We start from the raw sequence: 26,879 nt of genomic DNA on the forward strand, positions 1-26,879 counted from the left end.
GACAACTTTGTAGAGTGGGATGGGATGTGACAAAGGGAGGTATAAACCGCTAAGTACTTGCATTCGGTACGAAGTAAGATCTCGTGATTTTGTTGGTGTATATAACCCTTTTCTCTCCTTCTAACATACAGTTTAATGGTAATCAGCATAACAATTTTTCCCAACTGTTTCTTCAAAGTCCATTGAAGTAGCCAGTTTTTCACTGATTGTATCGTATCTAAAGAAAAGGAGCAACCGAAAGGAAAATAAGGAAAGAGAGACAAACGAGGAAGATGGACAGGCAAAAAGAGACTCTTGAGTTGAATGATACACAATAGGAAAAAAAAATCCGCGGATCTTTCAAAGAACAATGCATGCACACCCTCACACACGAACACAACACAAAATCAGCAGAAAGATCCACTTCCTCTTCATACAATTATACAACTCCTCTCTCTCTCTCTCTTTCTCTCTCTTATCTAAGCCTCCAAATCTGTCTCCTTTCTAAGACCCATGAATCCACCATAATGTGACCCATTCATGGCCCCGTATAACTGTCACGGTTTTTGAGCCACCGGATGAGCTAACAATGTACAGTTTCCGGTGTTATCAAGAAAATAAGGGGTTCTTTGCTAGGTCTTCTCTTCATGCTCTGTTCTTCCGGACATTGAAGCGGGACCCATGTCCGGTCTCTCCACTGAGCGTATCCTGTATTTCTCATAAACCCTAGCTCTATTCTCTGCCCACCATTTCTCTGCCTCCCGTTCACTGAATCTTTTCCGGCTGAGAAAGAATTGACAGTAATGAGAGTGACCACTTATGTAAAGACCAGGAGAGAGAGAGAGAGAGAGAGAGAGAGAGAGAGAGATTATTCCTTTTTCTTTTGGAAAAATTTTCAAGGGGGAAAATATGCCTTTATCCAATGGAGGACACTGGGGAATTATCTGGGGAAGTGTTGCAGTAGAGGTTCTATGGAAAACGACTTTTATCATTACGTGGAAAGAAGGGAGAGATAATACAATATATTTCATTAAGGTAATCTCTTCCTCATAAAAAAAGAAAGAAATTAACAGTTAACATCTTCAAAAAAAAAAACAAAAAAAAGAAATAACAAACTGTCACTACTTGGAAGGTGTCAATTGTTAGGAGGTTACTGTATACTTGACAAAAGAGTATATTTTACACTGCTACATGAATAATTCAACAAAGCTTTGTGATTCATAAGGGGTGTCATCACCTAAACGTAAGACCATTAGCATTCCAGGCCAAGCACAAAGGAGGAAAAAAAAGACAAAAAGAAAAATGAGAAAGAAAAAGATAGATCTATTCTTTTCAGTTTTGGTCTGTTGCGTGGCAACACCAAAGTTACTTAGTCATGCTCCACATTTCTAGTATTAAAAAAAATAAAAATCTCAGGTATTGTGACCTGTATGGTCATGGTATGAATATGGTTATGAGGGTCATTACTGTGCAGTGAATATGTTCAGATGGTGATAGAGGTAAAGTGGGATTTGAATTCATGAAATGTTAAGCGAGATCCACAACTGAAATCAGTACGTACCTGAACCGAACCCGCTTGAGATCCTTTGCACCTCCAGGTAAGGAGGTGAGAGTGATGTAAACACCAGGCTCATCTTGTTCCACCCACTCACCCAAAGCAGGTGCTTTGTTTTCATTGCTTGAGTGCAAATTGCTTGAGCCGTTGGAGTCGGCATCATCGTGGGCTATTGCACTGCTCAGATGATTCTCATTAGAAGTGAGACCCAGATTATTGCTAGTGTGAGAGGAAACAGAAACTGGTCCATCAATTTTCCCTTCTCCTAGCCTTTCAGCCATGTCCTTCAACTGCCAATACCCAAATTGTTATAACACGTTTTAGAAACTTAGAGCTTCCATAATGCATTGACAGTAATTATTCAAACGGGTATAGTAACACTGAATCAAATTGTTATATAAGTCGAACGCAATAAATGATGGTTGGAGAGGAGTAATTGTACACACAATACTTAAACCAAATTAAAAAGGAAAAAGAAGAAATTTACGTGGTTCTAAAAGTCATCAATTCAATTTGTCATAAGGGAGATGGATTTAAGTTAGAGCAGAATGGCGGACCAGGATTCGTATAGCCGACCCCAATTAATTGCGAAAAGGCTAAGATGATGATGATTATGATTTTGGTATACCTAAAGCTATTGAATGAACATATACTTTGGACATGCCTTGACTTTTTTATATTCTAGAAATCTATGAGAAAAGAACAAATACAAAATGGGGCAGATTAGCTTGGTCTTGGGACAAACGCCAAGGTTAAAACCTTGACATTCCTCATCCAAACTGATGTTTTGCCACTGGGCCAAAGACGAAGGAACCAAGAAAGCCAAGACTAAGCAAAGCCAACAACTACATATCTTGAATTCATGACGAGACCTCACGGAACCACTCTATATTATTAGACAATTTTCAACTACGAGCAGGATTAGAAAACAAATTCAATGACCAATAAATGCCAGAATCCTGTATCAACAGTAAATAGAACTTCCAAAGAAATCATGTACAGAAGCCCATGTGATATAACACTGTCTACAAAAATGGTGATATAGGTGGTGACTTAAATGTCACTCCAGGCTATCGCCTGAGTGCCCCCCTCGACTTGGTGTATAGGTGGTGACTTCAATGTCACTTGACTCTCTTTCTAGCGGAATTCCAGTCCCAGAATCTCCCCCTCAATGACCGGCTTTTCTGATTTTATAGCCTGGAACCAAGTTCTTGATGTGCCTCTTCAAGGAGCCCATTTCACCTGGTCAGACCACTCAGAGGCTCCTACCCTGTCCAAGCACAATCGCTACCTCCTCTCCCTGGATTGGGACTCCTCTTTTTCCAACTCTCATTCCTTGGCCCTCCCCAAGCTGACTTCTGATCATAGGCCCATTCTGCTCAACACGGAAGCCTCCAAGCTAGGTCCCAAGCCTTTCCGCTTCGAACTAGCCTGGTTGGAGGAGCCTAACTTTCCCTTGCTCATCACTTCGTAGTGGCAATCCGTCTTCCCTCTCGCACTAGGGTGGCTGGGCTTTCGGGTTCATTGTAAGCTTCGATTGCTGAAGTCTGCCCTCAAGGTGTGGGGCGGCACCATCCCAAGAAACTTCCACCTCCAAAAGCAGCCCCTCCTTGAGTCCATTAACCACCTCGACTCCCTTGAGGAGTCCTCTCCTCTTTCCCATGCTGAAATTAATCAGCGCCTTGAAGCTAAACTTGGCCTCCAATTAGTTCTTCACAAGGAAGGAATCTATTGGGCCAAGCGGTCTAGGGTCAAGTGGTTAAAACTTAGTGACCTCAACACCGCCTTCTTCCACAAAATAGCAAATTGCCGCAGGTGCGCCATTTCCCTCATCAGAGTAGGTAATCAGCATTCCGAAGATAAAGAACTCATCATAAAGGTCATAATCGATTTCTTCAGGAATTTTTTCAAGGCGCATATTGGCCTAAGGCCTGTTATGTCATTCCTCAACTTCAGATCTCTTCCCCATGACAAAGCAGTTTGGTTAGAGTGCCCTCGCGAAGAAGAGGAAATCCTTATTGCTATCAGTTCTTTAGGCCAAGAGAAAACCCTTGGCCCGGCTGTCCAATAGCTTTTTTCTACCAGTTTTGTGATATCCTTAACGCTGACCTTGTGGCTGTCTTTGCTGATTTCCATAACAGTAGGGTAGTAAACAAGGCCATGAATGCAAATTTGCTTGCCTTAATCCCCAAAATCGAAGGTGCGGAGGAATTAAAAGGCTTTGGGGCGACTGGTATAGTCAACAGTTCCTACAAGATCCTCTCCAAGGTGCTTGCCTCTAGAAATCAAGAAGTACTTGGATGGGTTATCTCGCCCACCCGAGGTGCCTTCCTCAAGGAACGTCAAATTCTCGATGGTGCCCTCATTGCTCATGAATGCCTTCATTCCTGACACTTGGCTAAATCACCGAGTTTGGTCATTAAGTTCGATTGGGAAAAGGTGTATGACCATGTCGACTGGGACTTTCTAGAGTATACTTTATTACAAATGGGTTTCGATTGCCATTGGCAAAGTTGGATGAGGGGGTGAGTTTCCTCGCCATCCTTCTCAGTTATCATCAACAGTACTCCCAAGGGCCATTTCCAAGTTTCGAGGGGATTCCGGCAAGGGGATTCCCTTTCGCCTTTTCTCTTTGCGATTGCAGCCGTGGTGTTTAGCTCCTCTCTTGCGGGCTTGTATCGAGACGGTCTTGTTAAGGGTTTTCAGGCGAGCTCTAGAGGGCCTACTATTTCCCACCTTCAATACGCCGACGATACCCGTCTTTTTTGTGACACCCACCAAAATTAGGTTGAATACCTCTGTCTCTTCTTAAGATGTTCCAATGCGCTACGGATTTCAAAGTGAACCTTGCTAAGACCACTATGATGGGGAAGCACTAAGCATCGAATTGGTTTCTCAGTTCGCCAACCTTTGGGGCTGCAAAGCGCAATCGCTCCCCTCCTCTTACTTAGGATTACCTCTGCGTATCGGCAAACCCAAAGCTAGTCAATGGGCCCACATCATTGCTAAGTTCAATAGGAGATTTGCAGGATGGAAAGGTAGATTCTCTCTCCAGCAAGGAGACTAAGGCAACCCTCTCGAGCATCCCAATCTACCAAATGTTCATTTTCTTGATACTCAGCCTCTGTGTCTACCTGCCTTCAGCGACTTATGAGAAACGTCCTATGCTCGGGTCTTGGAGAAAAGAAATACCATCTTATAGCATGGGAAACAGTTTGCACTCCAGACCGCCTAGAGAAATTGGGGTGCAAACTGTTTCTCTTGCTATAAGATGATATTTCCTTCATTCAATACCTGACCATAGGAAGTTTCTCATAAGTTGCTCAAGGCAGTTAGACATAGAGGTGGGGATCAAGAAAATGGACATTTGATAGATTAGGATGCTCGAGAGGATTGCCTTGATAAGTGTTAGTCTCCCCACCGAGAGAGAAATCTACCTTTCCATCCCGTAAATCTCCTATCAAACTTATCAATGAAGTGGGCCCATTGACTAGCGAGGTAATCCTAAGTAAGAGGAGGGAAGGGATTGCGCTTTGCAGCCCTAAAGGTTGGCTAACTGAGAAACCAATTCGATGCTCATGGCTACCCCCATCAAGGATTAGCATTGAGTCCATACATCTTTGTCTTAGTTATGGATGACTTAACTAGGCACCTACACGATGAAGTACCATAGTGCATGTTGTTCTCAGATGACAAAGTTTTGATAAATGAGACTTGAAACAACGTCAACATAAAGTTAGACCTTTGGAGGGGTGCTCTAGAATCTAAAAGTTTTAAAATTAGTTGGACTAAGATAAGAGTATATGAAATGCAAGTTTAGTAATAATAGAAGTAGAAACGATAAAGTAGTTAAGATTGACGACCAAGAAGTACAAAAAAGATCAAACTTTCAATATCTTGGGTCGATAATCAAGGAAAATGGAGAGATTGAGGAAGATGTCGCACACAGAATTAGAGCTGAGTGGGTGAAATGGAGATGTGCAACTAAAATTTTATTTATCTGCATATCAACAAAGCTGAAGGGCAAGTTCTATAAGATAGCTGTGAGACCAGCTTTGCTCTATGAGGCGGATTGTTGGGCAGACAAAAAATAATGTACCCAAGAATGAGTAGCAGAAATGAGGATGTTAAGATTGGTGAGTGACAAGACAAGAAGGGATAGAATTCGAAATGAATCCATACGGAAAAATTTTGGTGTGGCACCAATAGGCGATAAGATGAAAGAGTAGACTTAGGTGGCTGGCCATATGTGGCACCAACCCAGTTCAACACCTGTTAGGAGGTGCGAGTTAGTTCAACTGAAAGGATTGAAAAGGGCGAAGGGTAGGCCCAAAAGGATGTGGTTGGAAGTAGTCCGAAAAAATATAGGGACTTATGGCCTCATTGAGGGTATGGCCTTTAATAGAACAAAATGACGGACTAAAATTCATGTAGCCGACCCCAATCAATTGGGAAAAGGTTATGATTATGATGATGATGATCTGGGCACCCGCAATAACAGAGCCACCAATGTAGCTCTCATTGGTAAATGGTGGTGGGGATTGCTGTCCAAAAGGGCCATCTATGGCAAGAACGCCTAAAGTCTGTGGAAGGGCTTCCTATCATGCCTTCATTGTTTCGACGCCAATATTCGCTTCCGACCAAAAGAGGGTAACTGGATAGCATTTTGAACGGATACCTGGATAGGTTATTCCGTCGTTAGGGAGACTTATCCTTCTCTCTTCTGTTTGGATTGCAATTCCCATTCCTCAATTGCCGAAAATTTTGAACCATCAGCTCGCGGAAGGATTTGGTCTCCCATTTTTAGAAGGCTTCCTAACGGCTCAAAAATGGCCACCTTTCTCGAGTTGCAAGCCATTTTCCTTCCTCCTTTCTCCCTTCTAGTGACAGTGACAAAATTGTTTGGACCATAGTTCGCAAGTCGGGGAATAACAATATATCGATTCACCATAAAATTGGAAATAAATCGTTTTTATTTTAAAAAGTCGGATGAAAAAATTGGGTCAAAAATACGGATCGACAAAATACTTTATGTAAAAATATCACAAATATAACGGATTAGACTCAAAAAATTGGAGTAAAAAATAACGATAAGTTTAAAAAAGGGGCACCATATTTATGCTAACTATGTAACAATTAAACTAGCTATTCTAACTATGCACCATACTAACTATACACCATTACTAAATATACACCATACTAACTATACACCATACTAATTATATAAATATGCACCGTACCATCCTTTTGAACTATAGTTACACTTTTTGAGAGAGAAGACGAGGGAGCGTGACCATTTCCTTTGACAGAGAGAGAGAGGTGGCATAGGAGAAAGAAATGCAGAGGGAGAGAGAGAGGTGGATGCAGAGAAAGAAATAGAGAGAGAGAGAGCAAGGGTGCGGGGTGACCACGGATCTCTCAAAGGAACACAGAAGAGCAAACAAGGTGAACTTCTTCTGAATCAAAATGGTGCTGTGTTTTTTAAGCAAATGGTGAACTTCTTATGAAGAAAATCAGATGGGAATGGTGCTGTATTTTTTAATCTGATGGGTTGATCAGGTTTAGGGAAAAACCCTTTGTATGTTTTTCGTTAGTTTATTTTTCCTAATATGTTCTCTGAGCTATGCTAATTTGGGGATTTTTGAGTTATGTTAAAATTGGGAATTCTTGATGTGATTTGGAAGTTCTCTACCAGATTGTTCCTCTAGTTTCCCTAATTTTCAAAGAAATTAGGGAAAAATAGATTAGGGAAACTAGAGGAACAATCTGGTAGAGAACTTCCAAATCACATCAAAAATTCCCAATTTTAACATAACTCAAAAATCCCCAAATTAGCATAGCTCAGAGAACATATTAGGAAAAATAAACTAACGAAAAACATACAAAGGGTTTTTCCCTAAACCTGATCAACCCATCAGATTAAAAAATACAGCACCATTCCCATCTGATTTTCTTCATAAGAAGTTCACCATTTGCTTAAAAAACACAGCACCATTTTGATTCAGAAGAAGTTCACCATGTTTGCTCTTCTGTGTTCCTTTGAGAGATCCATGGTCACCCCGTACCCTTGCTCTCTCTCTCTCTCTCTCTCTATTTCTTTCTCTGCAAAGCTAATGTTAAATCTATACTTCAATATAAACAGTGATTCTCTTTCTCTAAAGCTTGCATTATAAACAGTGGTTCTCTTTTTTCTCTCTCTACATCTATCGATCTCCATACCCATCAAGCATTTGTGATGTAGTTCAATTTGGGGATTTTTGAAACTTATTTATCTATGTTTTTTCTTAATTTCTTTGAGATGGTTATCTTTCTCTCTGTGTACCCATTGATGAGATGTTCTCTATCACATGGTTCTCTCTATGTGTACCATGGAGGGTTATTAATAGAAACGTTTTTTTTAAACGACTTCTTATAAAAATTAAAAAATCGCATATTAAACTTCTTCATGAAAAAAAAGCGATTTTTTGACGCTCTTTTGAAAAATTCACAGTTAAAAACGTTTTTTAAAAAAAGTCAGATTTTTTCAAAGAATAGCGTTTAAAACACCGATTTGCTAACTATGGTTTGGACTCCTCTCTGCTCAATAGTGTTTTCGGTGTCCTCCTTCTTCAAGGCCCTTCATAGGCCTTCCTTGGCCCTCCTTTCCCTCCCATCTCCAGAAGCTAAAGTTTGGACATCCATGGTGGCCCCAAGAATTCAGTTCTTGCTACCCAAGAGAGGGTTTTAACAGTATACCAGCTCGAAAGAAGAGGTGTGCCAATCCCCAATCGGTGCATAATGTGTCGAAACCCATCTTTCCTTGCATTGTGAGCTCGCCTCTAGTCTCTGGGACTCCATTCTTAAGCTCTTCGGATGGTATTGGGCCACCCCGCAATCCATCCCTCACCTATTCCCTTCCTACCTTCCCCCCCTTGAGAAAGGAGCGGGGATCGTGGTGGTAAGCACTCCCACACCCTAGTCACGACGTTGTGGTTTCCATTCCCACCACTAAAACCACCCTACTAATACCTTCAAAAAGCTAACTCCTAATCTACTTGAAAAACTGGGTAGGGGCCTGTCCCCTCCCCCTCCCCCTCCCCCCCAAAAAAAAAAATTCTCCCCCCTTGGGACAAATCTGAAATTCTCTTATGGAGAGAGCCGCAATCCTTTGGGTCCTCTGGTTGGAAAGGAACCAAAGAACTTTTAGGGGGGAATTTTCCCTCATTGACACCCTCCTGGAAAAGGTGCGATCCCATGTCATTTTTTGGGCAACAAACTCCAAACCTTTCAAGCACCTCTCTCTAACAGACTTCCATCAATATTAGAAGGCCCTCCTTTACTTTAGGCCTTCTCAAATCTCCCGCTTCTTTCTGGTCCCCTCCTGCCCTTGACCAAATTAAGTTGAACTTCGATGGATTCTCCTTGCGCAACCCGGCCCATTGGGAGTACGTAATATCTTCAGCAACATTGCTGGCCACTCTCTTCTTTCCTTTGTGCACTCAATTGGCTTTGCCGACTCCAACCAGGCTGAGGCAGAGACCCCCCTGGCTGGCCTCAGACACTTCATTAGGGAATGGGGAAATTCTTTGATCATAGAAGGAGACTCCACAAATGTCATCTCTTTGGCCTCCAAAGTAGCCCTGTGCCCGTGGAGACTCGACCACCTCTTCGACGAGATCTTCCATGGATGTTCGGATCCACAAATACACTGGAGACACACCTGGAGGGAGGCAAATTCCACTGCAGATGCCCTCGTTAGAGAAAAGGCTTCGGTAACTCCTTGATGAGCATCCTTGAGTCCTTGATTGTTCTCTTGCCCTGCTCCTCTATTCTTTCTGGGCTTATGCGTTAATCTTGTTTAGCTTTTGTCCCGTAAGGGCTTTCCTCTCACTCACCCGACTTGTGGGTTGTCGACCTTTTTGTAACCTTCTTATACTCAATACAACAATTAACATTATAAAAAAAAGGGGATATAACCCATGATGCGAAACAACGAACGACTGAACAAGAGAAGCACATAATAAAGAAACTTACCTGTGCAGTCAGTGATTTGATTACATCTTTCGCTGCCTTGCATTTTTCTGATTCTTCCCGTGCTAGTGCCTGGGCATCCTTCAGTTCCTTCGTGGCTTTTTCAAGTTCAACTTCTTGAAGTTGAGATTTACGTGTAAGATTCTCAACCTGCAGCACAGGATGGTCATGTTAGTGTCTGATATTTACAACATTCAAATATATTATGATTCAAAAAGCACAAATACTTGATAGTTCAAAAACTAAAAATGAGTTAAAGGATATCTACCGCTATATTAGGGAGAAGAAGATATACCCTCTATAACACTATGATAACCATTCTTGGGTTTACCAGTAAATACGTCCACACAGAGGGTTTAGGAGGATATGGTTACCCTTGGCGTGCCAAACAGGAAGGTTTTGTCTATTCTGAGGCAGCATCATAGTGAATATGTCTGGTCTGGTGTAGAATAAGAAGGGTACCCTAACTGAGAAGCCAAATGGTACTTGCAAGCACGCTCATACAGTAGCCTTCAGTAACATGGTACTCTTTGAATAAACTTACAAGGATATCTCAAACAGGAAAACCCTCTAAAAGGTAGCCAAAACTCGATTCATTTTAACAGAAGAACCTAACAAATGATCGTGTAAAGAGACAAGGACCATGGAAGTAAACAACTCCACCAATTGATGGATGATAAGTATAGCTGTGGCTTTTGTATTTCACTAGTTCTCGTATCATATTCATTATTGGCTTGAGGCATAGAATATCCATCTCCAAGAAACAATAGATGATTATTGGTGGTCCTTTGTTGTTAGTGGTACTCCGTAGATTCATCCCTTGTTGGTGGTCCTCCTCAGTACAGGGGTGGCAGGTTTTGGGTTAACCAGGAAGCTGTGATTTCTGAAAGGCAAACTTAAAAGGCCAGAGCTATCACCAGTTCAGAGGTCTCAGAGAAAAGCAGGTGAGCATATCCTGGACTATAGAAGAGTTGGACATACTGGAAGAATCAAGGGACCTCAACCTTGATGAGAGAAACAGAATAGTAGAAGCGAAGACAGATTGTAGCTAAGTTCTGAAACAGGAACAAACCTTTGGTATGAACGGGCTTGTTCAAAGTGGCTCAAACGGGGGAATCACAAAAATAGCTAACAGCCACAATAGATTAAATTCTATTATGCAAATTCTAGAATGGCAATGGAGTCCACATTGACCCTTCTGAAATCAACAAATTTGTTGCTTTGCAAACCTCCAGTTTCGGACCCTATCCCCAAAGCATGTGATAGGCTTGAGAAGAACTTTTCTGAGCCCTAAATTTGGCAGGCTATCAAGGACCTTGGTTAGCATAATGCATGAGGCCTGCGCGTTTCCCTATTGTAGCCTTTCACAAGTTCTAAGAACTCTGGCCCCCAGTGTATGTGTGTTATTCTTATCTTTCGATTTCTATCACCAGGGAACCATACAAAAGCGTTGGACTTTAACTTAAACATTCTTGTCACAAAGAGCTGCTGAACTGAAGGACTTTAAAGCTACTAGCTTATTAAACAGCCCCTATAAGATCCTGGCCATGTAATCTCCTCGAATCGAGGGCTTTTGTTGAGGGCTGAGTGGAGATCCTAGATCTATGGGTGAGTTTAGAGAGTGTAAGGTTAAAAAATTGGGAGGCACCTGGCTGCCTAGGCAGGAACAAGGAGAGGGCAAGAGGCGCGACACATTAAATCATAGTATCTTTGACACCGCCTAGGCAGGCGCCCAGGAGCAAGAAGAGGGGTAGAGGGGCGCAACACGTTAAGTCATAGTATCTTTGACATCACATATGTAAGTATTTATTATTAATATTTTTATAAACAACTGCCTTAAAAAACTTCTCACACTATTTTTGTAAACAACATCACACGTGTAAGTATTTGTTTGTTATAAGTCCATCTATATCTAACAACTTACACATATAGAAATTTTGACAACACACTTGTAGGTGTCTATGTATTTATCAATATTTTTATAAACAGCCGCCTTAGATGGACAAGTGTTTATGTGTTTATCAATATTTTTTGTAAATCTATGCCTAACAACTTACACGTCTATAAATTTTGAGAGCACACTTGTAAGCGTCTATGTGATGCAAATCAAAATTTGGATGCTACAAATTTTTAATTTTATTTTTAGAGGTTGGGTAGACTTTTTATTTTTATTAGAGTTAATTTCTTTAGAAATATGATTAGTACGAGTTTTTTAGTTTATTTTGATAAGTCCATTTTTTGTTTCCTTTATTTTCTTGCGTGAGTTAGTTTTAGATATATTAGGTTACGTTCACCTTTTATTTGAAAGAATAGAGGTCCCGTTTAGTTAAGTTTATCTGTTGTATTAGTTGGGGGTACAAGGTGCTTATCTTTAGTTTTTAGGAAATATATTTTGTTTCCTATTTTAAAGGGAGTGTAAACTTTTTGGGTTGGGTTGAAAGATAATGAGTCACGTAGGTGTAAAGGATGAAGTAAGGAGTTGTAATTATCTTTTAGGAAGTTGGATGGAAGAATATGGAAGAATCTAGAGAGAGATTTATTTTGGTTAATTATCATATTTTGTTTTTAGGGAGATATTTTAGGATGTCTAGAATGAGATACGTAAATTGAAGGAGGCTTATCCCCTATAATAGGGACGTGAGATACTAGGAAATCTTGACAAGGTAGTTATCTTGTAGTTATAAAAGGAAAGGCCTATTTTGTGAAAGGTAACATGGGTAGGAGTTGCATTAGTTATGGAATAATTCATAGTATTTTGTTAGCTATCTTCATTTAGTAGTTATCTTTAGGGTGGTGAATGTAAAACTCCTTTAAAAGGAGCACCTGATTTGTAATTGGGGAAGATTTGAATTTTATGAATGATAAAAAGTTGATCTTTGAAATCATAGAGAGAGAGAGAGAGCCCTTTGTGGGTGTTGTTTCTTCTCTTGTTTATGGGCCCGTACCGTAATACTCGTATCCACACGTTTTGTTCTTTCTTCTTGTGATTTCCTTTTATTTCTCTTTTAAACGCGGTTAATTTTTCCGTTGTTATTTTGCCAGTAAATTTTATATTGCGTCAGGTGATATCAAAGCGTAGTCGACTCTTGTGGATCGTGGTGTTCGCTGATTGGCCTCGATTTTGAGATGGATTTTTTGACCAAATTTTTAAGGACAAGTAATCTCTAACATGGGGATCATGAATATGAAAAACTAAATAATTGTTAAATATAACAAATTATAATTTTATAAAGAAAACATTTGGACCGTTAATTTACAGGTATTTTTAGATGGACCATGCATTTGCATCCATCCTTAAAATTGATGCTTTATGCCTCAGGGGATGCAAATGTAGAAATATGTCTTCCGACTAAGAATAATTTTCCTAATAACAATGATGATGATGGTGATGATGATTATAAATAAGATCTAAAATTAATAAATAAAACGACTATATTTTTTAACATACAACTAAATTTCATCAATTTCTGAATAAAAGAAGAAAATGCAAGCTTGAAAATTTTAACCTGGGACACATTTACGCAGTATTATAGATAACATTTTAAGTGGCTGTAAATTATTATTATTATTATTATTATTATTATTATTGTAAATTTTATTTTTGTTTCATCAAAGGAAGAAAATTGAGTTCTTTTGATGTCTTTATAAAGACTTGAGCTCTTTACATCATGCTTTATAATTCGGTGGACCTCAAAATATTGTTAATGTTAATGTGCTCATATTATAGAGTAATTTATCATTGTACTCAACAAAATTTGGACACTTATATCTCATTGTTTTGTACATGGAGTTTTTTTTAGTAAGGGTACTTTTTTAATCATTAGGAGGAGTATGACATCATTTATATGGGGTGTGACATCACTCATATGGAGCATTGAATGCCACCAGTGTGCCCCATATGGGTGATGCCACGTCCTCCTAATGACAAAAATATATTTTCAAATTACAAAGGTTAATGTTAGAGTGAGTTGTGATGAATTGATTTTCTAAAGATGAGGTATCTTTTTTAAAAAAGTTATTTTTTTATGATATCTTGTTCGTCAAGTAAGGATGTTTGTGTAAATATCACTAAAATATAATAGATACTTTTGTCATTTTCATAAGGGGAAAAGTTAAAATTTTTATTAAAAAATAGGTCAGATTATCAAAATATTATATATTTTAAAAATCATCATCATTATTATCATAAAACCCTTTCCTCAACTAATTGGGGTCGCTACATGAATTCTGGTCTGTCATTCTCCTCTATTAAGGTCTATATCCTCAGTGAGGCCATAAGTCCTTATATTTTTTCTCATTACTTCCAACCATGTCCTTTTGGGCCTACCCCTTGTTTTTTAGCATTCCACTTGAACTAACTTACATCTCTTAACAGATCATGGCTAACCCATTTAAGTCTATTTTCTCTCATCTTTATTGTTGGTACCACACCTAAATTCTCCTGAATGTATTCATTTCGCATTCTACCATTTCTTGTCTTAATACTCATTCATCTCAATATCCTCATCACCATTATACTCATTCTTTGAATATGTTATTTTTTGATCGCCCAACATTTTGCCCAATAAAGTAAAGCTGGTCTCACAGCTTCCTATAGACCTTGCCCTTTGGCTTCATTGATATACGACAGTAACATAAAACTTCGATTGTACATCTCAACTTTGCTTACCCAGTTCTATACTATATGCATCATCTTCATCAACCTCTCTATTTTCTTGGATTATCGATTTGGTATATTGAGATAGCATCCTTTTTATATTTCTTGGCCATGAAACTTAACTCCTTATAGTCTCTACTCTTAGTATTAGTAACTTGAATTCCATGTGCTCTGTCTTTGTCTGGCTAATATTTTTAACCTTTAAATTTTAAAGCATCCCTTCAAAGTTCTAACTTTATGTTGATGTCATATTAGGTCTCATCGATCAAAACTATATCATCTGCAAATAACATGCACTACGATACCTTATCTTGTAAATATCTAGCTAAGTTGTTCATAACAAAGACAAAGATGTATAGGTTCAATGATGGCCATGGATGCAATTCTATTCTCACTGAAAATTCACTCGTTTCTCAATTAGTTATTCGTATACTAGTTAGCGTTCTCTTGTATATATTTTTCACCAAGTCGATGTCTGTAGACTCATTTCTTTACGAACACCCTCTAAATCAAATTTCTAGGTGCTCTATCATAAGTTGTCTCTAGATCAATAAAGACCATGTAAAGATCTTCTCCATTTGTTTTAAGCTTCTAAATCAGTTGTCCAAGTAGGAAAATATGCTTGGTTGTTGAACTGACTAGCATAAAATCGAATTAGTTTTCCGATACACTTGTTTCATACTTAAGCTGTTGCTCAATCACTGTCTCCTACAACTTCATAATGCTGCTCATAAGTTTGATTTCTCGATAGTATGCACAATTCTGTATGTCTCTTTTGTTTTTGTAAATTGGTACCACAATACTTTTCCTCAATTCTTTTGGTATTGTCATTGTTATTGAACACCTTGTGTAACAACTTGGTCAACCACTCAATGTCAATCTCCCATATGCATTTCCAATTCTTTATCGAGAGACCATCTTGTCCTAAAGCCTTTCTTATTTTCATCATCTCTCAAGCTTCTTTTTCTTCCAATATCCTAATTCTACAAATATATCTATGACATCTGCCCTCATTTATGCCAACGGTTCATTCTACGCTCGTGGACAAGGTCTATGGCCGGGTATCGGGACTCAACCCATCCAGCGAGAACGAAACCTCCGAGCTCTCCGTGAGATAGATATCAAAGGTTTGAGAAATCAAGTAGAAGAGCTGACCCTGTGCTAGACGCAAAAACTAGCTTCGACACACTATGATGACGGTAGTGAGTCGGATGCTATTTTGGAAAACTCGTTCCATGCCAACGCTCTATGTCGAGAGCCTCACGGTCGGGAGAGTGATCTAGTTCCTCATATGATCGGGAGAGTGATTTATTTTCTCATGATCGGGAGAGTGATCTATTTTCGCATGATCGGGAGATTGGTTCAAGTGGAAGGCTAAAAAAGGACAAGGCCCAAAAAGACATGGTTGGAAGTACTGAGAAAATATATGGTAACTTATAGCGTCACTAAAAGTATGGCCCTTAATAGAGCGGGACAGTGGACTAGGATTTATATAGCCGATCCCAAATAGTTGGGAAAAGGCTGTGATGATGATGATGATGATGATGATGAGAGAGGGAATTCACCCTGAATCAATATGAAGCCTTGTGGTTTACTCCGATGTGGATCCCAACATCCTCCCTTTGGCGGTCCCACCGATGTCGGAACTGTTGAACTAAATTTCAATGTGTCTTTTTTGGGAACACGGGACCCTTGGACATAGGGGGCATCGTCAAGGACCATTTGGCATCCCCGCTGCTCACCTTCCAAGGCTCCATAGAATTTTCTACATTGACCACAGCAGAGGCCTTAGCTCTGCTTGAAGGCCCCAAATGTTTCAATAGATTGTGGGGTTACTCCCTCATCATTATGGAGAGTCAAAAAACACAATCAACAGGCTAGTGGAAGCTCAGTTTGTCCATGATGCCTTGAACAAGTGTTTAAGCATATTACAGAGATTGCAAACACCATTCAAATTTCTTTTTAGACTAACACCACCAAAATTCTTTTCGGTGCATTTGAAGAGAGTCAATCGACCTGGCTGACTCTCTTGCCAAGGAAGGGGTAGTGGCCTCAAATTTTGTAGTTAGCTGTTCCTAGTCCTAAGTCCTAACAGGTCAGAGTTTTGTTGTTTTGAGATTAGCTTTCGTTGTTTCTTGTAAATTTGTCTAATCTTTTGACCATTTTGGACAGCCAATATAAACATAGAGCAGTACATTTACATTTAAGACATTTATATGACTTAACACTTCAAAAAAAGAAACAATAGATGATTCAATTGGAACCTTTCAAACCCCATAATTTGTTGTCTAGATTCCATAACAGTTTTATACCTAGCCTTATTTCATTTCTAGCAGTGTTTTGAGACCCGCCTGTCAACTTGGCTTGGCAACATGGCGAGCTCCACGAGCTTTATGGTAATTACCTGAGTTTCACCTTCTTGTCTTCATCTATTAATAAACTCGGCTTGGTCTAGACTTTGCTTGTGACCTGGTCAAGGTCCAAGTCGAGTCTAAGGTTAAAAAACATAGATCTTTAAGACTAAGGGCATGTTTGGATGACAATTCATTTTATATGAAGTAGCCTATCTTATCTAAAATTATATATTTTTTTGATAATGTTAAATTTAAATCTAAAATTAATGATGCATAGTACTACTTAATCGTTTAATTTTTTAAACTATATCTTGCTATTTTTAGCTATTTCTAGCTATTTCTAGCAAAAACATGTGATTTGGAACAAATTACTATGAACAAAGTAAAAAACAACTTCTCAAAAAGATTAACTTATATGCAAAACTACCTATAAGTTTATTTTGGATAACTTTATGATGGACATTGCCAAACAACATATAATTCATTATCAGGAGTAATTTTAATGAAAAAGTGAATTATCAATGATAACAAGTGCATCCAAACATTCCCTGAGTATAGAAAAAAAAAAACTAAGAACATGGAAATTTTTACAATAGATTTTGTAAGTGTGCCCAAGCCATATACCAAAAGCAACGGAAACAATAATGCTAATACACATCCATTAGATACTACTAACCTGAACCCTCAATTTCACAACTTCTTGGCTTAAGCTATCATTTGTTTGTTTTGCACCTTCCACAACGGCTCTAGGAGAAGCAAGCCCAGACATAGTTGGTGTCGGTGTTGTGGAACGCGGGGGGCTTGGTCTTCTTGAGACAGGGGATGTCGCCCGAGAAACAATTCTTGAACCAGGAACAGAAGCTGAAAAGATTTTCTTTGATGAACCAAATACAGGATTTAAAGACCTTGAAAAAGTTACACTCTCCCACTGATTGTTTCCATTTGGAATGGGTGAGACACGATTACTATTGGACTCTAATTTCCTGTTGCGCTTGGATACAGATCTGCCTTCGACATGCTTGAATGATTCCATTGAAGAGAGCCTTGAGAGTTGTGCATGAGATTTGGAATCTAGAGGACCATTTTCTGGTGCCTCATATGACCTATGGTTCAAACTCCCACTCCTGTTTCCTGCAAATCGAGAAACTGAACCAGCCTCTATAGCCTTCTTGAGTTTCAGATAACAGTCGTCACAGACGCGATAAGGTTTATTGATATTTGGAGCCAATGAAGCTTTTAGAGATTTTTTACCACTGCAGGCATTACAAAATACCAAACCACAGTTATAGCAGTTATGTCGTTTCCTTCTAAAGCCAAAAGGAAGGTGGCAACCAGAGCAGATGGATTGATCGGCACAGGAAACCCATTTATGGAGACAGATAACTGCAGTAAAATTGGAGCCGCACACAACACTCTTAACTTGCTTGTCTCTCAAAGCCTCAACAAGTGTTGGGGTATTTCTATCATCAGTATCTCCATGACCTAATCGCCCATTCGCTCCTTTTCCCCAAGTGTAAACTTCAGTTCTTGAGGTCAAAACTGCAACATGATAAGCACCACAGGTTATTTCTTCAACAAAACTATTGCGAATCTTGCCTTCAACACAAGTGGGAAGCTTTCCATCTGCATGGGGATTTCCGAGCTGACCATAAACAGTGCTACCCATTGTGTATACACGCCCTGAGGTTGTTAGGGCAATTGTCAGGCTATGACCACAAGCTACTTGGCAAAAGTTTGGCTCAACAAGAGAAGCAACACATGTAGGGATAACTTTAGGCTCCTTATCACCATGTCCAAGCCGGCCTTTGTCCCCATCTCCCCAAGTGAAGAGTTTTCCAGATGAAGTGTTACTAGAACTAGAAGAACCAACTATAATTTCCACAATTGCAGCAGTGTGCCAAACACCACAGGCTACTCGCATTGTACGTAGCCCCTTTAGAGATTCCACTTCTCTAGGTGTGCTTGTACATGCACGATCTCCATGACCAAGAGCACCAAAAGTCCCATCACCAAAGGTAAACAACTGACCTGCAGATGTCACAACAGCTGTATGCCAAGGCCCACAAGATATAGATGATACATGTATACCCTCTAATGGACCACTTACTCTTTTTGGGACCCAATGACTAACCTCAGTACCGTGTCCAAGTAGCCCAAAATTGTGAGTACCATCACCCCATGTGTATAGATCTCCAGCCATTGTTACAGCACATGTATGATATTCCCCACATGCTACAAGTTCAACATTCATGCCACTAAGAGCATCAACCAGCTTTGGCTGGGCAACGTCAGCTTCTATTCCATGACCAAGCCTACCTCCAGATTCCTCTCCCCAAGAAAAAACCTCCCCTTGCTTTGTGACTAGTGTAGCATGTCTACTTCCACAAGCTATATTATGAACATCAAGAACAACTGCTGATTCCAAGGCTTTGGGTAAAAGAGAATCCATCTTGGCACCTGAGGAACTACCAAGCCTCTGTATGCCACCACCTAGCAAGCCTTCACCTGTGGCCTCTCCCCAAAGGAAAACATCACCTAATGCATCAAAATCTTCATGACCAGAACCTTGACTTGATGAGCTCACCACACTAGAAAGACTTACTCTAAAATTATCCGCGGCACTAATTCGCATGTGTCCATTTGAATTATCACCACTTCCTGATGGGAATGGTATAACCAAATTGGCAATTGGAGGAGCAGTGAATAATATCACATCAGAAAATGCCTTTCCAATTCCATTGCGTGGAGGGCTATCATATGGGCTCTGGCCAGATTGATTGTCACCAACATCCTGGTGCCACCAAAGAATGCAACAAGCAAAAGTTAGATCTGGAAGCATAACAATAATAACCGAAGAATCCAGAGCTGTCAAATTAAGTATGTATTCGAAAGAAAACATTGTTTACATATGGAGAGCCTAATGGGGAATTCCTTCGAGTATAGGTACTTGGACTGTTCGTATCTGATGAAGCTCTGTCACTTCTTGATTCTATTCTCCATTTCCGGTGAGTACCACGGGAAATTAAGGCCTTCAAGCCAACAAACCAGACTTCAGCTTCATCTTTGTCCTTGCAGATCTGTTCATAGTCAGGCTACTTGTCAACTGAGAACAATACATGGGATGTAAGAGACATGTAATAATGGGTGTCCAAACATCACACTTTCTAGGAGACAAGAGTCCAAGGAATTGATACCACCGGATAAAACACTCACCAAATCCAAAGACCTATCATTGTATATAAGAGAAAACGATTGGTATTCCTTCTCAGGCCTTGGATATCGCTGAAATATTGCCTAAAACGACAGAAACCCAAAGGTCATGCTGTGCATCACTTATTAGTTTCTCAAGCCTGTTAATACTAGGAATATATTAAAGAACATTAACAAGTAAGATGAAAGATACGTTTTAGGGATAAGCTTGGATTGAAATATTATGTCTCTACGAGGAATTGAAATAATACAAATATAGAATAATATTCTTGGAGTATCATCATGCTACTTTGTAACAACATGGACTACTTTGCTCAGATCATAGAAGCTCCCATATTGCTACTTCTCACCACCTTATGAATTCAAAACAGAGAAATAGAGACACACCTGGTAATCCACAAAATATAAATTAAATAAATCAATATGAAGAAATACAGTTGCTTGTTTGACTCTCAACTCTATTATCTTATCATAAAATCTTATATATAGGCAACGGAGTAACTATTTCATTAATCTACAGACAAAATGGATTCGACAGATAGGATGGTTTCTGAAATAGCTAATACATAGAAGCAAGGTTCATTTACATCATAGACCAAACACTTACTAAGTTCTTCCTCTGACATCCTTCAAAGGACACACTATCCTCCAAATATTGATAGGCTTGATAACATACAAGGCTCAGCTTCAGAGCAAATGATTTTGCAAAAGACACGGACTGCATAATAGAGGACAAAGAACAGTTCTGGAGAACAACCTCATGGAAGCCCCCAAGAAACCAAGAAAAATTAGAGGCGATGCTAACAAACTATCACATCTCTATTACCAGAGTGAGTCACTTAGGAAGTAAAATTCCAAAGAGGAACTGCTAGAGAATTCCAATAATTAAGGACTGATAGCTAATGAGAAGCATGACTTCCACAAATTGTACTCGGTTACAGTTGAATGTTGGGGGAAGTCATGTACAATTTCAATATGTACAATTCAAATTTCAGCAAATCACAATAAACTATACTCATTATGGTTATAAAATGTCAATGCAGGACTCATTTGAAGCATATGATTATGATCTCTTAACCTGTCATCTTGCTTCGAGTGAAACTTCTAAAGCATTTGATTCATGGAACAGTACCCTGTAATGCAAGACGTAACTTACATGCTTAACAGCCAGAAGGCACTCATACAGCTTGTTTTCTCATAGCGAAAGATTATAAGGTAACAGATCATAAAAGAAATTCTGGGATGATAATCCAAGCAACACCAAGCAGGTCTAGTAAAAAAAAAACCACTTTGAATCACAAACTTACAGTACGTTGTCCCGGTATGATTCTTGAGACTTGGCTAAGTTTAAGTTGTTTCTCCTCTTTACCAGAATACCAGAGCAGTATAGACTCATCCTGCAAAAAAAAAATCTCACCCGAAAGTACTGATGTTAAGAGCACAACTTCACTATCAGAATATTAATACAAAGACGGCAGATGAACAATAACAAAATGTAAGATTCTGGAGACAAGAGTAGATGCTCCGTTATGAATAAGGCATGAACCAGGAGATTCAGATGAATAAGTCCATGCAATGTTTATGAGCCTAACTAAACAATCCTCAAATAGGAAAGTCCAATAAAAATAGTCTATCTAAAGTTACCTTATTTCTTCCTGCAGTGGAGGGCAAGAATATGCAAACACATGGTCATACTAAACGATTCTAACTGAACCTTAGAATAATATGGTAAATCTAGGTTCTCCTATCTGCTTCACATTAAATGAAGATCATATTTATAGTAAGGGAATTTCAGAGGAATGCAGGTGTGTGTTAGATATCATCTTTGACACTTCCTCTCTATCTCTCAAACTTAAAAAAAATAAAGATAAAAATAAAACATCTACTAAGTTCTGAAACAAGAGAAACAAAAACATTTGAGTTGTTTCCCTGCCAAACTTAAAGACAGCTCCACTTTGTACTTTTCTATCAGGAATTCTCAAAGACCTGTCAAAGTTAATAGTTTTTTTTTACTACTTGACAAGGTGCTTATCAGGAATGATAGAGGGCTTGTCCAAGTTGATAGGTTTTCTTTTTAACTACTTGACAAGTCAAATGACAGTATTTATTCAGGTAAATGACATTTCCAGGTTAAATACTAATAACCAGCAGATGCTAGCACATGGTTGCTTTATCAGAGATATCTTCATCTACTATTTATTGCTTGTATCAAAAGTTTTTAAAAAGGCTATTTGCTGTCGATCTGCTATTCATTTGCATTTTACAGCATATCAATTTCAAAGAGCTTGGTCCATAAAATCCATTTTATTGCCTTCCATGAGGGATATGGATTCAATCTTAAAGTCAAAAAGTAAAATGAATGCACTATCAGAACAAGACAAAAAAGGAAAAGGAAAAAAAAATCTACAGCTAATTAAATGAAACCTAGCATGGAAGTTGCTTTCTAGATTCAAGTAACTATGCTTCCCTTCTCGTACTTCTAGTATGTCTACATAATCTTATGTTCATTTCAGTGAAAAATTTCAACTACTGACTAGAGTTGCCATAACAAGATGAAGCATGACTGGTCTAAAAATATCTTATTGAGATTTCACTTCACTCTCTTGAAAACACAAGAAAGTACCAATTCAAAAGTGTTCTTTCTCCTTACTCTTTTTGTTATGAATAAGTCATTCAGAAATCCATGGACAAACACCTCAGACTCCCATGACTCATGCAACAGAATATCTTCTAGTTCAAACCTAAAGAACACTAATACAATATGACTGGTTTGTCTTAGTATGCTCAAAAACTTCTGAGCATATGACAGAGCTTAACTGGGAAGAAGAAGCAAATAATAATATCTCAAGGACCCAAGTTTCAGTCAATAAGCATGCAATGTGACTCACATTAGCGAGCCTAAAAGGGCAAAACTTTGGCTTCCCTCTGCGTCCATACTTGAGTAAATATGCTCCTTTCTTGAGAGCTGTAATTGCCTGCATATACAGATAATGGCAGCAAAAACCACAAGCTCAGTAAAACTTTGATATGAAATCCCAACAGTGAGAACAAAGAAATGGCGCATCAACCAAATGTATTGAATGTTTTCAGTCTCTACTCGACAGCTGAACTTTGAAATGCACATTGCCTCCATACTCACATCAGTATCAAGATCTCAACATATTGATTCATCAAAGATGCCATATTATAGGTTTTCTGTGCTATTTTTACAGAGAGAATGGGAAAATTATAGAGTATGACTATAACCTTGAATCAACCAAAGGAAAAGTGACAGTACTAGATTAAAAAAATAAGGAAAAATATCTCCATACCCCTTATTTTTAGGTTTTATTTCACAATAGACCCAAGGTTTTAAAAGATATCTTGGGGAATAAAAATTATAGATTTTATTTCTTCTAACCCCTGAGCTAATTTAAACGTGTTTTTTTAAGCCAAACAAATCTTAAAAGACATACCTTTTCTAAAAGCCATCCTCCCAAACTTCTAGAGAGAGAGAAGGGCTTCATAGAGGTGAGAGGTTGTCGGGAGGAGAGAGAGAGGTGCTTGGAGAAACATGAGAGGAGAGAGAGAGTCAGAGACGCAGGAAGAGAGAGAAAGAGAGAAGTTTGGGTATATAAGTGAAAGAGAGAGGAATAATTGGGTTTAGAAAGAGCATGTCTTTCTCACATTTGTTTAGGTTAAAAAATAGGTTTAAAGAGGCCAGGGGGTTAAAAGATATCTTTTGAAACCTTGGTTTTATCAAGAAATGAAACCTTAAATAGGGGATATGGAGATATTTTCCCAAAAAATAATTCAATCCAATGATACAGTTGAATTCTAATCCCTAAATATGCAACCAATTAGTATTAAATAGTTCAACGACACGATTTTCTGAGTCCAACAAATAGCTGTGTGTACAAAGAGCCACATCAACATACTCGCATGCAAATGCGCTCCAACTAGACATTGGAAGGTTGCCAATAATCACTAGGATGGCAAAACTTTCCTTTTCTCTTTATCGACCTTTTTTCTATAAATATAAACAACCAGAATAATGCAACAACCAATATAAGATACATCTTAAAGAAGAAAAGAACAGCAACAATGATTACACCTTATGTGAGTCACCTATATGCCATACTCACACTACCAACTAACTGCTAGAAATGATATCATTCTTTTGGATATTAAGTTAAGAAAAAAACTACATTTTCATGGTCAATGTAGTCACTACTACAACAACCCCATAATAATAATAATAGTAACAATAAAAGAATAAACAACAATATAATACTAAATTGTTGTTGTTGTTGTGACATGTTGTTATTGGGTATGTTAATTAGGAATGAAACCAACTCACACTGTGGCTCCGCCACCCAAACCGTCCAAGCCTCGGGCCTATTCCTAACAGCCCCCATTAATAATGGATCAACTATGATTGGGTAAAACCGGTAATGTCACATTATGGCTCCGCCACTCCGACCACCCAAGCCTCAGGCCCATTCCTAACAGCCCCCATTAATAATGGAACATATTATCATCATCATCATCTTCATAGCCTTTTCCCAATTAATTGGGGCCGGCTCTATGAATCCTGGTCTGCCATATTGCTCTATTAAAGGTCATACCCTCAATGAAGCCATAAGTCCCATATATTTTCGGACTACTTCCAACCACGTTCTTTTGGACCTATCCCTTGCCCTTTTCAAGCTATTCACTTGAACTAACTGGCACCTCCTCACAAGTGTTGTACTGGGTCAGTGCCATACATGGCCAGCCCACCTAAGTCTACTATTTCTCATCTTATCGCCTATTGGTACCACACCTAAATTTTACCAAATAGAATAATTTCGAATTCCATCTCTTCTTGTCTTGCCACTCATCCATTCAACATCCTCATCTCCACTACACTCATTCAGTGGATATATTATTTTTTGTCTGCCCAACATTTTGTCCCATAGAGAAAAACTGATCTCACAGTTGTCCTGTAGAATTTACCCTTCAGCTTCATTAGTATGCGGCGATCACAAAAAATTCTAGTTGCACATCTCCACTGTGCCTACCCAGCTCTAAATCTTTGTGTGACATCTTCCTTAATCTCTCAATTTTCCTTGATTATCGGCCCAATATACAAATTCTAGTAGGTAATCAATACTAGGCAACCAATAGTAAGCAACTAACAGCTGGATAGTTTAAGAAAACTCCCAACCCAAATTCTAATCAATGTCACGGCAAGTAGATTGGAGCATTGCCAGTGTAGGAATACCAACATGACTAAGATTTCAAAATTCTAGAGTAGCACTAAAACTCATAGCATCTAGGTCATCAACAATGCATAAAAAATCAGTGGCTTCCCATGTGATTATACCAGTTATCATGATATCATATCCAAATCACTATAATTACAAATTGCATGACAATTCACTCCGTATAATTATAAACAAAGTTAATAGAAGCAAATTATGGTTATCTTACACAATATAACAATCATATAAGATGTTCTTGTACAGTAAATGATATTAGAGATTTGGTCAGTAACAGATAAGAAAACAGAATCAAATCAAATATTGCATAAAGCCAGAGATTTCAACACAGAAATAAGATCAAGTAGAAGTAAAGAAATTCACCTGCTCAATATCCCTTTCGACAGGGCCATTCCTGGGAAGATCTGTCATCGACCTTATGAAATCACACACCAAACCTCGCCAAAGCAAAGCCTCTTTGTATAAGCGAAGGCTTCATGAAAGGCTTGTAATACCAGTGATTTGCCAACCCAAACATCACTTTGTGCAATTGAAAGCCTTCCATTCACCTACCTGTCTCCCCAATAAAGAAGCTTGAAACCAAGAACAGAATTTCTCTTCCCTATAAACTACAGAATCTAGCCTTGTAATGGTGCAGCCCATCAATTCTTCTCACCCCATAAACTTGACTAAGCTGAATTCCTAAGAAATATCATCTCATTGAGACAAAGCCAAAACCCTGCCCATTTGAGTTCTTTATGGCAAGTTCTCTGAATAATAACTGAAATCGCTTTACTTTAGCTACAAAACCAGAACGAGAAATTCCCTAACAGGAATCTATACCAAACCTTAATCAAATATCACAGCTCGCCCAACCTCCAAAAAATCAATGAATTCAAAAGAATTTGACGACAGTGATTCAGGTTCCCTAATCACATCCAGTAACGTCGAAGCCCTAGATTACCAACTGAAAGCAATCCCAATCTTCTACGGAGATCAACCCATTACCAAAGATCATGACCAAAAACAAAAACACCGTGCATTTACCTCGTAATCAAAATAAAGGTCTTCTAGCCACAAAATGAGAGTCAGAAACCCTAATCCAATAATCTCTCCCTGTTTTCCACCTGTGACTGCCCTTTCCACCTTCAAACATTCAAAACTCCACGATTGTCCCCAGCAATTTCATTAAAACTCCACAAATCTCCACTAACAGTACAAATGTAACTCTAACTTAACACTTTCTGGCAAAGAATGGCCGAAATTAGGGCTTCGAATCTGATACTCCCAGGAGCTCCAAGAACCAATGAAACACAGGCAAATACTCCACCTTTTTCAGAGATTCAAAGGTCCTCGATCTCAGATTGAATAGAAGCATCCATTCAAGGCGGCTTAGACAAGGGTTAATGGCCAATCCAAGCCCATTTTGCAGAGAGAAAGGGGAGAAGAGAACTGGCCAAACGGGAGCTATAGGGAAAGAGAGAGAGGGAACACAACGGACGCTACAGGTAATTAAATTGCAGTGAAATGAAATATTAATTAATTAATCCCTAGGATTAACCACACAGGGGCTTGGCCTCCTCCATTTTTTATTTTTTATTGTTTTCTATTTTTTCTTGGGAAATGCCACGTAGGAAATTGAGCTATCAGATTAACTGGTTTACGTCGGTGTCGCGGCCACGTGTCAAGGGGCTTTACGTATGTGGAACCCGAGGGTGTGGGACCCTTTGATCGATTAGGGGCCGGATACCAGAGGAAGATGCCATGATGTTTTATGAAAATGACGGTGACATCCACTTCACGTTCTCGTTTTTGATGGCCTTCTTACAGTTTCTACTTTCCAAATGAAAGAACCTGCTCCCTCTCCCTCCCTCCCTCCCTCTCTCTCTCTC

At 38.9% G+C, this 26,879-nt stretch overlaps 1 protein-coding gene across 1 annotated transcript; it reads right to left on the reverse strand.

The window, feature by feature from the left end:
• Positions 1–275: 275 nt before the first annotated feature.
• Positions 276–26,568, reverse strand: LOC18422100 (PH, RCC1 and FYVE domains-containing protein 1). Its single transcript, XM_011623746.3, has 9 exons — positions 25,372–26,568; positions 22,654–22,740; positions 21,073–21,162; positions 19,769–19,849; positions 19,462–19,632; positions 17,232–19,346; positions 9,548–9,694; positions 1,541–1,824; positions 276–762 (listed from the first exon to the last, which is right to left on the reverse strand). Exons 1-9 carry the CDS (start codon positions 25,417–25,419, stop codon positions 612–614), a joined length of 3,174 nt encoding a protein of 1,057 aa, XP_011622048.1. The 5' UTR covers positions 25,420–26,568; the 3' UTR covers positions 276–611.
• Between the last annotated feature and the right edge of the window lie 311 nt (positions 26,569–26,879).

Source organism: Amborella trichopoda, chromosome 4 (genome assembly GCF_054954075.1).
Source record: "Amborella trichopoda isolate Santa Cruz 75 chromosome 4, AtrichopodaSantaCruz75HAP2 v2.0, whole genome shotgun sequence".
NCBI classification, from domain to species: domain Eukaryota; kingdom Viridiplantae; phylum Streptophyta; class Magnoliopsida; order Amborellales; family Amborellaceae; genus Amborella; species Amborella trichopoda.